The sequence below is a fragment of the Crotalus tigris genome, unplaced genomic scaffold (genome assembly GCF_016545835.1).
Source record: "Crotalus tigris isolate CLP2741 ecotype Arizona unplaced genomic scaffold, ASM1654583v1 scf7180000019068.10715455, whole genome shotgun sequence".
In the NCBI taxonomy this organism is placed as follows: domain Eukaryota; kingdom Metazoa; phylum Chordata; class Lepidosauria; order Squamata; family Viperidae; genus Crotalus; species Crotalus tigris.
In genome coordinates, this window is record NW_024097358.1 from 8,595,874 (window position 1) to 8,611,994 (window position 16,121).

General features: G+C 37.0%; 1 protein-coding gene across 4 annotated transcripts in view; it reads left to right on the forward strand.

The window, feature by feature from the left end:
- The window catches only part of FBXL20 (F-box and leucine rich repeat protein 20), a 62,288-nt gene that overhangs the window by 36,974 nt on the left and 9,193 nt on the right, over positions 1 to 16,121 (forward strand). For all 4 annotated transcript variants that reach the window (XM_039359164.1, XM_039359160.1, XM_039359162.1 and 1 more), the window contains 7 exons: positions 1,247 to 1,321; positions 4,724 to 4,818; positions 6,590 to 6,658; positions 7,398 to 7,493; positions 8,152 to 8,278; positions 10,324 to 10,398; positions 12,765 to 12,895. In XM_039359164.1, the coding sequence (XP_039215098.1) occupies positions 1,247 to 1,321; positions 4,724 to 4,818; positions 6,590 to 6,658; positions 7,398 to 7,493; positions 8,152 to 8,278; positions 10,324 to 10,398; positions 12,765 to 12,895 (668 nt within the window). The remainder of the gene's footprint in view (positions 1 to 1,246; positions 1,322 to 4,723; positions 4,819 to 6,589; positions 6,659 to 7,397; positions 7,494 to 8,151; positions 8,279 to 10,323; positions 10,399 to 12,764; positions 12,896 to 16,121) is intronic.

Genomic DNA, 16,121 nt, shown 5'->3' on the forward strand with positions numbered 1-16,121 from the left:
CCTATATTCCTGTATGATTCATTGTTTCATATAAATACATATGGTATACCTCAGAGGAAATCCTGTTTAATGGTGAATGTACTAGACCATGAGCAGAATAGCACAGTCATTATAATTCACAATGTGAATTGGGTAATGTGGTTTAATAATCCTGGTTTATTCTGTAGCACATTCTTATTACGTGTCTATTACAAGTTTTCCAAACTTGCTACCTTCCAGATGTATTAGATTCCATTTCCCATAATTCCCAGTGGGACTACAAAATACTGAATGTGGATATTGGGAGTAGTTACCCTACCTAGAGAATACTGTGTTGAGAAGTTATCTTAACTTTTAGGAGCTTATTGATCTGAATGCCTCATTTAAAAAGAAATACCAAAAAAGAAATCAAATTAGTCAAAAGGTTGGGCTGTGCATATCCTTCAGAATTGGTACTCTGCAGTACTTGGTGCATGCATGCGGAGGCCAGTTGGAGCAGCTTCTAAAACAGCTGCACAAGCTTGAGAAAAGGCATAACTGCTTTAATACTTCACAACACTTCTGAAGGATTTGCATAACCTTGTTGGAATCAATAAAAGTTGCACTGGGAGACATAATTGTGAAAAATAAGCTTTGCTTAAAAACATTATTGCAAAAACTTTTAAATGATTTTTCAAAGTATGAAATACAGGATCAGTGTGATCAAACTACATAGACATCTTTTTAAAAAGGAGGAAGCAGATTTATAATCTGCTCACTGATTAAATTAAAGATTCTTTGCTGCTCCTCGTATTTCATAAGGAAGCCTTTCTGCTGCTTTAAACATCTGGGCTTTAAATGATATCATCATCTGAATTAAATTGAAATAAGGTAATCCAAGCAACTGCTGTATATTGTATTATATTCATTACACAAAGCCTTCACTCTTAAAAGATAATGAGGCATTATTATTTAGGAAACTGAAGTGTGCATGAGCCAGTTGTGAGTTGTTCTTGCATGTACGTATCCTCTGTAATTTCTGAATGTAAGAATTAAAATGGTTAGCTGCAGAAAGATTAAATCAGATCTGCATTGTTTTAAACTGAGGCATATTTAGAGTGCTTGAATGTATTGGGTCTCATGAGAAAATAACTTGGTATTGCTAGAGGACAGAAGCTTTGGACTGGCTCAAGTAAGTAGAGATCTATCTTATCTACCTTTAGTTTTTCTTTATTTAGAGGAATATATCTGACATTCTTTTTTCAACTTTCTATCAATTTCATTATAGGCATGGAATGTCCTAGCTTTGGATGGTAGCAATTGGCAACGGATTGACCTGTTTGATTTCCAGAGGGACATCGAGGTATAATTAAGTGATATGCAAAAGATTGCCTCTAGATAAACTGTAATTACTGTACTGCCTCAGAATAGTAATAAGTCATGTCATCTTTTCAGATCTTCAGAGACAAATTGTTAATTGTTTTACTCCTCATTCAAAAGAGCCTTTAAAGCTATAGTATGCTTTTAATAGAAAACTATATGTTTTCTATTAAAACTATACTGTGAATGCTTATCTCTGTATGAATTTATTCAGTATCATTTGTGCACAAAGATTTATGTCCCTGACCTGAAAATATTGAAGGAAGAATCCATTATCTGAAGGAGGTAATAATCTCTCAATTTAAACATTGTGCCTTATAATTATATGAATATGATATCTTTGAGGTATAACTAGCATTGACGAGCATGAGGTGACGCATCAAGTATAGAGATTTAGAGTGTCATTAAAAGTCACCATATTAAAATGAAAAGTAGTAAGAATACCACTTGATTTTTTTTTTTTTTTTTTTGAAACAGTCTCCAGGAATTTCTCCTTATGCAATTCTTTATGTGATAGCTAGTGCTGCAAGGATAAACCTCAATAGAAAAAAAAAAATACAAAGGCTGCGTGGATTTGAAAAGTAGTTAGTTGTAATGCTTTGCCCCTTATAAATATGTCTCATGGATTTTTTGGTCCCTGTAGCCAAATTAATTAATTTCTGCCTATTTAGTACTTAAGTATGCTACTGAAGAAAATCCTCTGTTATTTCTTTTTTTTATCAGAATAATTTTTATTAGTTTTCCATTTTACACCAACACAGCTTAGGAACCCACGTGGAAACATGGTGATCCAATTTTTTTTTAAAAAAAAACAAGCAATAACATAGTACTATATACCCAGTATTTCTTAAAAGTTTCCCTCTCTATGTAGAATATTATAATCAAATTAATACATTTTCAGATGAATTCATTCATTATTATTATTAACCATCAACTGCATTATTCAATAAAAATTTTTATCTATAAAAACCTATATTTCTTCACACATTTAAACTTAACCTTAATAAATTCCATTTATTTAAAAACATTATAATCAAGTCATTATCTTTCTAAAACCAATTCATTCATTAATATAACATTTCATCCAAGTTATATAATTAAAAATAAATTAACATACTCTGTCTATTTATATTGTTATAGGCTCATTAAAACATTTCTAAAACAAATTTTCATTGAATATATCACTCTATATAAATTTAATTAATCAATAAGAATTTACAAACTCATTATCCATTCCAAAGATCCTGTATCATGCTTTCTTAATTTTGCAAATATTTAATCTTAAGCTCATATTCATTTACTATTCAGGTGCCCCAAGTGTTGTTGTTGTTTTTTTTCTTTAAGCATTGTTAACTCCAAAAATAAATTCTTCTCTTTCTCACCAATCTTCTATTATTTTTCACTGTGTCTCCAAATCTCCAATAATTAATTCCATCTTTTCCCATTGTACCATCTTTAATATTAAAAACATATAAAGTCTTTTAACAAATTCCAAATCCAAATCAATCCGGATCGCTATAAAACTTTTACCACATTACTATAATCAAATTTAATATTTATATCTTATTCTGGGCTTTTTTAAAATTCCAGATAGATTTCCATAATCGGGCCTCTGCCTGCCACACTATACACACCAAAAAAGAAACTCCCATTGTGCATTTTGTTAAGTTAATGTAAAAGTTATAGCTAGTCTGAATAACTCGTGGCAGAACATCATTTCCCCTTTCTTTTAGCATTGTATAAATTTCAATTAAAATCCTTTCTTTTATAACATCCTCTTTAATCAAACCTTGCTCCTCTTCCTATGATTTTTTCTCTATCACCAAGTCAAATGGTATCTGCAAGCCAGCTTGTTCTTTTGAAGTAAAATCCTCCATTTCCTTATCGTGGATTATTTGTCCATTGGCATCAAGTCTTTTCTCCGCTATCAATTGATAATCCAACTGTGAGTCTACTTCTTCCAACTCAGTAAGCAGAGAGCAAGTCTCTTGAACATAAGCTGATGTTTCACTTAGTCCTTGTGCTCTGCTTTGTCGATACAAAGAAATCTCTTTTGAGCAAGCAATTATCTTCTCCGTATTTTCCAAAATTTTGTCCAAAATATATTTATAAGTAATATCTATGCTGATTTCCTCCATCTTATTATCTTTCAAATCCTTATCCTTTTAGAGGAGACTATATTTAAACAACGATCACAATATCCATCTCCTCCCAGTTTCCTCGCCTTTTTCCTTTGTACAAAATGAAAGCCTTTCCAGCGAACAAAAAATAGCAAGTACAATGAATAAATCTGTCAGAGAGGGTCCCCCAGAAAGTAATCAGATGTTCAATCCTTCCAGATACCATAAAGGTAAAAGCAAACAATATTCTCCAAATTAAAAAGAAAAATAAACTTTCTTGAGGCTCCCAATATCCAAAAATAAAAACAACCATTAAAACAAAAATAAATTTAATCCTTTGTGTTTCTCTTCCCCCATTTAAAAAGCCGCTTCACCAGAAAAGGGAATAATTAAAAAAAAAAACTTTTCACAGGCATAAAGAATATAGAGGTGAAAGGAAAGTCTCACCAAGTTCTCCACGGTGGGTCCGTTTGCTTAGCTGATCTTGTGGCTTGCGGTTGGCACAGCTAACTGATCGGCCATTTTACTGGCCAATCTTTACCCTGTCGGCCCAAAGGAGATACTCGGAGCACAGAGGACATCAACACTCCTCTTCAACTCTCCGAGAAGCCTCCTCAACGGTAGACGCTTCTCCAGAGTGTCTTTTCGACCCTCTGGGGTCTACCGGCAGGGGAAACTCGATTGGCAAAGGGACAACTCCCTTCATTCGACTGCACCGCCACGAACCGGAACCGGATGCCCCTCTGTTATTTCTATCACAAACTGTAACAAATAGCCAAAGTCAGCTTTCGCTACAAAAACTAGCCCTTGACCCCCTGTTTCCCTCTATATAATCATATGCCTGGAATGTATGATTATGTGGCTAAGTTAGCTGCATGGTCTTTTGCAGGCACAAACTGAGAAAGAATATAGCACAATAAACAATATATAACAAGAGTTGGATGACAGCATTACGGTTTGTATTTAATCTTGAAAATATTCAGTTGATCAGTTTGCCACAGAAAAGCATCTTAGTGGCACAAACTTAGCACTACAATATAAGCTTCAGCTTCTATGAACTGACCCTGGAGACCCCTATATATGGACCAAATAAATGCAGGCATTCCATAGAACATACCATTCTGAATATAGTTTAAATGCCCAGAGGTGAAGGAGGATAACAAGATGTGATAAAAATATATCAAATAGGAAAAGATAGTTTAAAGAAAAAAAAGTTGTTTGTAGAATTAACTTGGAAGATTTTCTTCTTGGTCTTCTTCTTACAGGGGCGTGTAGTAGAAAATATTTCTAAAAGATGTGGAGGATTCCTTCGAAAGCTGAGTCTACGCGGATGCCTAGGTGTGGGAGACAACGCATTGAGGTAGAGAGGTCAACACAAATTATTTAACACCTATCTGAGAACTGGGCATAAGATGATAGGGCAGGTAGCTAATTTTGGGTACAAAAATTGAGGATACAGCATCCTCAAATATTTGATTTCTGTGTTATCATAACTATCTGTAACATCAAACTAGAGTATATCTTAGATGTTATTTAAAGGAGGGAAGCATTCTTTCCTATTTCCAGACCAATCCTGCACAAATCATTGAGGGGAAAGGGTCACATTGATAAATTGAAAATCCTCATGGGCCCCAAAGAAATACTAGGAGTGCCAGTCAACTTTTCCATGACTAGTGGATCGGCAGAAAGGCTGGAACTAGCAGCAGCAGCAGTAAAGCTTGGAGGTAGTTGGTAACATGTTTTGGGGGACAGCATTTTTAAAGAAATATTGTAGGCTACATAAGACTGCTTGTGGCCTTTATGTAAGCCTGCTGTAGATGTTTCCTGTCTCCACACAATTCTAAGCAGAAGATTTTTACTCGTATGCAGTACTACACAATAATATAATGGGGAAACTTTTAGGAAAAGGCATTGAAAAAACTGCTTATTTAGCAAATTTATAAACCTATTCATCTTATAAATGTGTCTTAATAATGCACAACAAAGCAAAAACAAATCTAAGGAAATATTGAAAACAATTAGATATAAATTATGGGAGAACATAGATGCAACAACACAGACTGGCTTCAGCTTTTCTCTAGAAGAATAAATTTGGAGCATACTGAAATGCTTGGTTGCATGGCCTGCTTATAAACATGTTTATGATTGAATAAGCACAGAATTCTCATCTTAGATTGAGAAATGTTACATTCAGATTAAGTCATAGGTTGTGAGGTATAACGTTACAGGTAGTCCTCAACTTACAAACACAATTGAGTCCAAAATTTATCTTGCTAAGTGAGAAATGTGTTAAGTAAGTTTTGCCCCATTTTATGACTTTTCTTGTTAAGTGAATCACTGCAGTTGTTAAATTAGTAACAAGGTTGTTAGGTGAATTTGATTTCCCCATTGCTTTTGCTTGTCAGAAGATCACAAAAGGGGATCACATGCCTCTGATATGCTGCAGTGGTCATAAATATGAGTCAGTTGTCAACCATCCAAATGTAAATCACATGATCATGAGGATGCTACAACGGTCATAAGTGTAAAAAAAGTTCATAAGTCACTTTTTTCAGTGCTGTTGTAACTTCAAATGGTCACTAAGTGAATTGTTGTAAATCGAGGACCACCTGTACTACTTCTTTCTGATGCTTCCTCAAGTCATTCCTGGTAAGATGTACAATATCTATTATATTGCTTAAGTAACTAAAATAAATACCTATCAATCCAGTAATGCTTATCCCAGTAGAGCAGGGGTGAGGAACGATGGCCCATGCTGGCCTAGGAATTCTGGGAGTTAAAACCATAAAGGGGCCATCATTTCCCACCTCTGCAGTAGAAATTGGCAAACATATCATTCAGAGGTTATACGATAATATAATCTCTGAACTCCTACATTTATGACATTTCAAAATAATTTAAAAATAGGGGCTCAAACTTTATAGAAGTTTTCAATAGAATTATGTTTCATGGTTTCTTTTTTGCTTCCTAAAAAACTGGGTTTTCTCCCTAGATATTGTCAAAATACTACTTAAAGTTTATGTTGCTAGTTTTACTTTTCACTGCATACAAGATTTTTTAAAAAATCAAATCATTATGATAAAATCTTTCATTAAAAGCCTGAAAGTATTTATGTTTTTTTTTTCATGAAGGACATTTGCCCAAAACTGCAGAAATATTGAAGTGTTGAATCTAAATGGTTGCACCAAAATTACAGATGCGTAAGTGACTTTTATTTTGGAGTTCTGAAATATGTATTAGCTCTTTAAAACTTCAATCTTATAGCACTTAACTGAGAGTGAACTTCATTGGAAATTAGTCTGGACTTCTGAACCATATATAAGATTACATTATGATTCTTCTCCCCAATGGTCTCCCCTGTCCCCCTCCCCGTGGTCCTTTTTTATTAGTTTGCCCAAATATGCTATTTTCATGTAATTGCTATATTTTTTATTTCATGATTAAAAAAGGATGTTGGAGTGGGATTAGAGTAGATTGGTGGTGGAGCTCATCTTAATCTTAATCATACCCGTACCATCCATCCATCCATCCATCCATCCATTATTTTTCAATCTCTCCACCTTTCTACTTCTCTCCCAATTCTCAAGCCTGTCATACGTGCCTTCCTCTTCATACAGTTCTCCACTTCCATAAACCACTCTCAACATTCACAAGCCTTCCAAAAAAATCCATTCTTCCAAACTCCTCCAGAGTGACATCAATAAATTTGCACACTGCTGCCATCTTCATCTCTTTATGTCTCAACTCAGTTTAGTGTCATCTCCCATTTGTAAATTTCCAGTGTTTTCAAATCATTGAAGAAGGTAAGGTGGAATAGTGGCACAATATTTTAATTACTAGAATTAGCTGTTTTCATCCATCTGAAAATGTCTCCAGTGCTTTTTCCTACCTTTTTAAATAAAAACAAAATGAACCTGTGGGTATTCTATTTTCTTCCAGTACATGTACTAGCCTTAGTAAATTTTGCTCAAAGTTACGGCATCTTGATCTAGCTTCCTGCACATCAATAACCAACCTGTCACTGAAAGCATTGAGGTGAGTGTTCAGATTGTTCATAAACTAACTACCTGAATTAGGTTAATAAAAGTAGACTCATAGTGATTTTCTCTGATTTAAATATGTTGGATGTCTTTGTGATGCATTTATTCTCTTCTCTCTCCAAAGGGCCTAATTTACTAATAGTGATGTTGGCCCAGTTTATAACTTAAAGGAATAAATATGCAGTTTTTTTGTACTTAATGTAGCTTGTGAGACTCAGATAAGTGGGACACAGGATGACTTTTTGTATGCCAGTAAATGGTTTTCTAATCCTAGGAGAGTCCCTAAGTTTCGGATTTTTGGTAAACCTTTCAGCAGCCATGATCAGCAAGATTTACATTGGAAATGTTACAAGAAATATGCAAACACAGAATTATGAGTCAAATCAGAGATGCTCTCTTATCTCAAATCCCTAATAGCAGGATGCAAAAACAGACCAATCCCTTTTCTCCAGCCCTATTTCTATGGCTATTAGGTTTGTTCCAGCTGTAGGTTTCAATTGGATTGTCTATTAAGGCTGTACCAGAGAAGAAACAGTTTAGAATAAACATAAGCAAGGGTTAACATACCTTGGTTCCTGAAGCAAGATGTTTATCTTTAGAGTTAATATATACACCTGCATTTTCTTTCTGTGTTCATCCCTTTTCCCCTTCAGTGAGGGGTGCCCTCTACTAGAGCAACTCAATATCTCGTGGTGTGACCAAGTGACAAAAGATGGCATCCAAAATTTGGTGAGAGGCTGTGGTGGACTCAAAGCTCTGTTTCTTAAAGGCTGTACACAGGTACTGTACAAGTCTCCACGGAAAGTTCAGTAGTCTAGAAACCTGGATTTGAATTGGCTGGATTTGTTCAGAAAGTTCAGTAGTCTAGAAAGCTGGATTTGGATTGGCTGGATTTGTTTAGAAAGTTCAATAGTCTAGAAAGCTGGATTGGCTGATTTGTTTCATGTGTTTCATGACTTGCATATGAGACATTGAAAATTGGAAAAAGAATAATTCTACAGAAATCTACTGTTTTGTCACATCAGACTGTACAAAAATGTTATAATAGTGATTCACAATTTGTTCTTTAAATCAGAACATTACAGGTAGTCCTTGGGTTGCAACACTAATTGGGACTAAGTGATATGGATCTAAAGCGCAACATCATTTGATTGCATTTGTTTAGTTACAGCAATCCCAGCATTCCCTGTTGCCATCTTTAAGCGAGGATTGTACATCATTAAGCAGAGACCTGATACGATTGTAACTTGCAATTTCCTACTAGCTTCCAACATGCAAAATTGGGGAAGTTCATAGAAAGTTGCAGTCCTAGTCACCACAATTTTTTCCTCAGGCAGTCCAGAAGGAAGCCAGAGGGTAGATAAATGTTATGGAGTGTGGCCAGGGAGAGATGGATTTTGTGGCACAAGTGTAGTTGGGTGGGGAAGTGCTGGGGATATGAGTTTGGGTAGGTGGGGGGTGCTGCACAGTGCAACTAGGTGCAAAGGCATGTACTTCAGAGTCTGTGACAACTCACTGCAGCCAACTCACTACAGGCAATTTGCCACAGCTAACTCGCTGCTGCCAACTTACTCCAGCCAACTGACTGTGGCCAACTTGCCAGGGACAATTCGCCATGGCCACCTCACCAAGGGACAACTTGCCACAAGACAAGGGTTATACTAATATCGAATAAATAGTGGAATAGAATCATTAAAGAAAAGATGCCAAAGAAGGGACAAAATAAAATGTGAATGACAAAAGTTAAAATATTTTTTATTTTAAATAAATTACATTGAATTGTTGAATTGTCCCAAAGTGAGTGGGCTGTGGTGAGTTAGCCATGGCAGATTGGCCATGCAAGCAGCAGCGAGTTGTCCCATTCCAGGCACTGCACCATGGGTGTGTGGGGGCAGATGCTGAGCCCATTGCAAGCTGGTACAAAGGACTGCAAGCAGAGTTGGTGCTGCATGCATGTGTTATGCAGTAGATGATCCTCAGGATCTTGTACTCCATAGTAGGCTTTCAAATAACAAGTGCCAGGAGCAACTTGCGACCTTCCCTGCTAATGGCTTCCCTATTCACCTTGCTTTATGCGAAGTAGATGGGGAAGGGCATAAATAGGACACTGGAACCATTGTAATTGCAATCTGATTGCCTGAATCTTGATCACATGACTGTAGGGACACTGACCATTGCAACTTTGGATATCAGTCGTAAGTCTCTCCTCCTCTCCCCCCCCCACCGGCTGTAAATTTTGGGCTCAATTGTGGTTATAAGTAGAGGACTATCTGTACAAGAGAGTAAGCAGGCACACAATGGGAAATACATATATGGTAGCATCAGTTATTTGCCAGACGTGCTCAGGATTGCCAGTACTAGACATTCCTTTAATGTATATTCCCTATGATAGTGAACATGTTATTGAGAGATCTGTAAAGAGTGTGTCTTCACAAAGTTATTTTTTTCAGCATTGCTGTAATTTTTGACAAGTTGATACACAACTTGTGAGATTTACTTATATTTATTTTCAACAACATATACTCAAAATTCAAAAGCTGCAGCAGGCAGAGCAATTAGTTAATCATACAACAACGTTTGCAGATTCTTATGGGATCAGTTGCTTTTTTTTAAAGGAGGATGGTGGAAGAAATTGTTTTGTGTTGTGTTGAAATATATCTCCAAATTTCTGGGTTTTGTTATGAATTGCAACTTTATGATCTGTAGTGAGACAGGAGTAAGAAAAGCATGATTGACTGAATATTATCCACTTATACTACAAATGAAAAGTACAGTGAAGAGACCTAGGAAATTATCTATTTTCTCTATTTCTGTCTTTCTCTTAGCTGGAAGATGAAGCTCTCAAATATATTGGTGCAAATTGTCCTGAATTAGTGACTCTGAATTTGCAAACATGCTTGGTAAGAAGTTGCCCCTTATAACCCAGTGTTTTCTCCTTTCTTATACTATGGCAACTTTGTAAATTACCTATCCCATATCATATTCAATGTTTTATGTTGTCAGTATTGGCTTAGCAGAATGATTATTTTATAATAGAAAAATATGGGGTATAAGAAAATGTTTAAAATGTGAGCAATAGAATGGTCAAAATTTGTACTGTACGTTATATTGTCCTAGTTCAAGTAGTATTTTCATGAATCAGGCAGTTGACTTTCTTATCACAATTAGAACAGATGTAATTTTTTCTGCCATTTTTTTATTGTTTTGGACTTTGTGCCTTCAGATTCTAAATTATGAGGATCACTAAGGAAAAAAAATACATCAAGCTTTAAACACAGTAGACGGAGCAAGACGGAGGATTACTTAATCGGCCAATCTTCTGCATGGTCAGGAAGCCTGGTTAACACTGGCACTATCTCTCAATTTCAATTTTTCTTATGACATCTTTCTAGTTTTCTGTCCCATATGACCATTTTATACATATGTGTATACGTATTATAGGGGGTGAGGGAGAATGGCATATAAAAGCATTATATTGGTTCCAAGCCATCAGCGGTCCCATAAATATGATAAATGATTGAAGTCTGCTAATTTGTCTCCAAATTTATCTATTGACCAGAAAAAGAATAAAGGTAGATTGGAAAATTAAAAAGGAGGTAGCAGATATCTGATAACTCTTATCTTTTTAATTGATTAAATTCTCCAAGGCAGCTACTCTGTGAATGGACAAATTCCCCTAGAACAGTGATGGCGAACCTTATAGAGACCGAGTGCCTAGACTGCAACCCAAAACCCACTTATGCATTGTTGAGTGCTGGGTGGGTGTGGCCCATTGGCTGGGCGTGGCCCATTGGCTGGGCATGGCTGCGGTGGTAACAGCAGACTGGATGGGACTAAAAAGTTCAATCAATCAATTCCAACTTTGCAAGAACTTTTTTTTTCCCCGCGAGAAGTTGAAATTGACTGATTGAACTTTTTTTTTTTTTTTTTGCACATGACGGCAGAGGCCTAAAGCAAAAAGGTTTTATAAAACCCAGCTGAAGGCCTAGGACTGGGGCGATGGCACACGTGCCCTCAGAGAGGGCTCTGAATGCCGCCTCTGGCACCCGTGCCATAGGTTCGCCACCACTGCCAAAGAAGCCATTTTTCACAAAAATGTCTTCTCCAAATTTCAAACAAGCCAAATAAAATTCCCAGGGTTAAGGATTCATGCTGCACTTTCTGAATCCCTTGATGCTTCACCTGTTTTTCTCATTACACAAGAAAATCTAAATAAAATTATTGGGTAACAAGGCTTCCACAGCAATCTACTGATTAATAAATGAGTGTATTTGTGCATGTATCCACACATATACATTTATGCAATTTTGAAATGGCAGACTTTTTTTAAGCTTTCTCTTGTAGTTGTACCTGCCTTGATTTCAAACTGCATCTATCCCTCCATTACCCTCTTCCTACTAACACAATTAAAAATAGAATTTTTGTAAGATTTGTTTTCTGGCAATTTTCATTTTAAAATCATAAATTGATACTCCATGCCTAATCCCTTCTATCAGTTGTCATTGTTCCTAGTATAGCATGAATTTTGAATTGAGGGATTTTAAAATACTTCTTTGGCTCAAATGCTTTTATAACCTAGTTTCTGAGCTCTGAACAATCAATCCAAAGGCTACTATATTCACTATGTCGCTATAATGACAAAGCAAAAGTCATCTATTCCATGCTCAAACTCTGAAGACTTTGCTTGACTCCATCCAATGACTAAATGTTTCTAAATTCTCAAATTGGCAACTATTTCTTCACATTTCTATATAATGAATATCACTTTAATATCTTGAAAAATCTTCCAAAACCATTGTAATATTAGCATTTAGTCTGGTAAATCCATCTGGTTTTCATTTGCCTTGTGTATGAACTTTTTCAAAGTTTGTTTGTAGAACACGCTGGAAAAACTTTGATTTGAACTGCCATGCTTTGTTAGTCTTGTCTCCTTTTTATTTTCAACATGTGTTAAAAATACAGTCTGTTTTTCTGTGTGTATAAAAAGAGCTGAAAAAGGAAGTACATTTTTTCTTCCAAGAAAATATCTTGAACCAGTTTGTGGTGATGCCAAAAATGGAACATTTGTCCAAAAAAGGAAATGGTTCGACGTGATTGTATGCATTTGGCATTCTGGCATTCTGGTTTTTTGTAAGTCACTCATCCAACTGTTTCACCAGCAAATAGTTTTTAACATTTAATTTTAGAATTTGCAGAGCAAATTGGACACAGCATCATCCCATTCATGCTTCTCGCTACGAATGATTGACTTTCTTTCCTTTTCTAGCAAATAACAGATGATGGCCTCATTACAATATGTAGAGGATGCCACAAGTTGCAATCTCTATGTGCTTCTGGCTGTTCCAATATCACTGATGCCATCTTGAATGCGTTAGGGCAAAATTGTCCCAAACTTAGGTAAGTAGACTTTTTCTTTGTGATCTCTAAGATTCACACATATGGACTATGTGCCTGTTCGGAGTCTTTTAGAACTTATAGAACTGTTTGATGGGTACTCTATCCTCATGCTTATTTTGTAGCTAGGCCCAGCTCCTGCTGAATCCCTTCAGTTTTGACTATCACTGTATTGCATTTCTTCTTTGAGCCAATCGTATTTCAGCATTATTGAAATACTTTAACTTTTATTTATATTTTCTTTAATCTCAATTCTTCAAAACTTCTTAGGGTTCATCAGGATTAGAAATATTCACCAGGATTAAGAGTATATAAAATGTTTTTAAATTGAACCATTTCAGCTTCGAACCCCCCCCCCCCCAGTTTTGAGTACAAGTGTGTAACTAGCTATTTCAAGTATTTTGGGAACATTTTGAGCTCAAAATAAGTTAGAGTTTCCCAGGACAGGCATATTAAATACACAAATACCTAATTGCCACCTAACACAAATCATGAAAAAGGTAAATTATTTTTCCAATAAGCTATGGAAATCACCATGTTTAAACTTCAAATGGTGTAAGATGCGAATAGTTACCACAACAGTCAGAAGAAGTCAGTCGTTTTGAATCAGTAGCAGTCCGAATACAATGAATCCTTTAAAACAGGGGTCCTCAACCCAAGCCCTATCCGTGGGATGCAGGCAGCACACAAAACCATGCACGCTCTGGTCCATGGAAAAACCTTTCTCCAAGGAACCGGTCCCTGGTGCCCAAAAGGTGAGGACCTTTGCTTTAAAAAACATCATTTGATCCCACCTTCCTGGACAATTTTCATCCTGTTTCCAATCTTCCTTTCTTAGGGAAGATAATGGAAAATGTGGTTGCGTGGCAGTTTCAGAGGGTCCTGGATGAAACTGATTATCTGGACCCCTTTCAGTTATGGTACAAAAATAGCATTGGTCGAGCTTCTTGATAATCTCTGGCAAGAGCAGGATGGGATAATGCAAACATCTTCTCTCTTTGACCTCTCAACAGCCTTCAGTATCGTCAACATGGGTATCCTTTTGGGCCTGGATTGAAGCTGGACAGCACAATATTCCACTGGTTCAGCTTCTTTATTCAAGGCTGATTGAAATTGGTGTTAATAGGAAGTGAGAGTTATAGCCCATGGCCACTTTTGTGGCATGCCACAGGACTTAGTATTCTCTCTGCTCCTTTCTAACATCTACATGAAGTAGCTGGGTGAGACCATCCATCACTATGAGTTGAAGTGTTTTCAGCATGCTGATGATATTCAGTTCTGTATTTCTACCCCTGGTGACCCAAATGATGCTGTTTCTGCTCTCTCACAGTGCCTGGAGGCTATGAAGGCCTGGATGTGGGACAGCAGGCTTTGACTGAACCCTGGCAAGCTTGAATGGCTTTGGGTGCATGGAACTCCAAGATCCAGGACTTTGACATCTTTAGTTCTGGATGGTGTGGCAATGCCCCAGACAGATCCAGTCCACAATTTGGGCATTTTCTTGAACTCTCAACTCCTTGAAGAGCAGGTTGCAGTTACGGCTTCTCCTAGATCAGGAGTCCCTGCACTCAGTCATTCAAACCCGAATCATCTTGCATTTGGACTACTGCAACATGCTGTACAAGGGACTAGCCTTGACGAGCATTCAGAAGCTACAACTGGTACAGAGTGTAGCTGTACCATCAGTTTTGGGCCCAAGAGTGGTCCATATAACAACACTGCTCTGTGGGTTGCACTGGTTGCCAGTCTGCTTCTAAGTGTAAGTGTTGGTAATCACCTTTAAAGCCCTTCATAGCATGGGTCCAGGATACTTGAGGAACCCTTTCAAGTAACAAACTTCATAAAGAGATTTTCAAGAATAATGGAGCAATTGCAGATTTTTGTGTGTGAATATAAGATTTTTAGTTATATATCGTGTTTCCCCAAAAGTAAGACCGACCCCGAAAACAAACCCTAGCTTGATTTTTGGGGGTGGGCCTAACACAAGCCCTACCCCAAAAATAAGCCCTAGTTTTGGGGTGAGGCACATGCCTAAAAATCAAGCTAGGATGGGGGTGGAGCTGCCCCATGCAGCCCACACCTGCTTACCATTGCAGCCAGGCCTCCCATGAATCGACACTTGCCTCGCCCAGCCGGCCCACTTCTTCTGCGGCCGAAGGAAATGCATCTGCAGCTGAGAATGGAGCTCCGGCCTGTATTTTTCCATCAGAGGTCTTCTGGAAAGGCCTCTGCAGCCGAAAACCAAACTATGGAATCCGTAGCTTGTTTCTCGACTACAAAGGCCTTTCTGGAAGGCCTCTGATAGCAAAATGCAGGCCGGAGCTCCATTCTCAGCTGCAGACACATTTTCTTTGGTAGCAGAAGTGGGCCGGCTGGACGGGGTTGTCCATACTGCCACAGCGAGATGAGACCATGGAAAAGACACCCCCCGAAAATAAGACCTGGTGCCTCTTTTGAAGGCAAAAAAATAAAATAAAAATAAGACTAGTTCTTATTTTCAGGGAAATGTACTAGATATGTGGGATAGAATGATCTTACTTTAATTGACCAGTTTGAAAAGGATGAACTCAGAGAATTGTTCATGAGATAGGGCAAATCAGAGAATTGGGAAGATTCTAACATTTTGTGTTAATTGATAAGTCAATTGGAAGAGTTGTAGCATAGATGAAATAGTAAAAGGAGAAAGTTTTACAGTCTCCCTTCATTCCCTTCCTGTGGCTTTCTCATACATCAGCACCAAACAGCCCACACAAATGGGCTTCCTTTGCACTTAAATGGAAATCCTCTGCTGAGAAGGATTCAGTCCCTGACAATATCAGATCCACCGTGTTTCAATCTTTTCCCTTCATTTGAAGCAATGATGCTTTATTCTCTCTTCAATAACTGTGTATCTTATGGCCATCTCCTCCTTTTTTCTTTTTATTGGAAAATGCTTATTTTCTAGCCACTTATAGAGCATTTCATGGAAGGCCTAATACAGTTCTGCCTCCTCCCTATGTTATATTCTTTGACCCATGATTACTCTTCCAGTTAATCTAATTTTCTTGAAAATAGCTTTTTTTGATTGCTGAAACATTCAATTATCAAGAATAGATTTTTTTCCATTATTTTTCTTTTCTTTCAAAATCAGCCTCAGTGTTCCACTTAATACTGGAATTTTTATTGCTCGCCTTTTTTCCCCCTAGCTCTAAATACCAGTAGAAACACTGCTTCATTCTTTCCATGATAT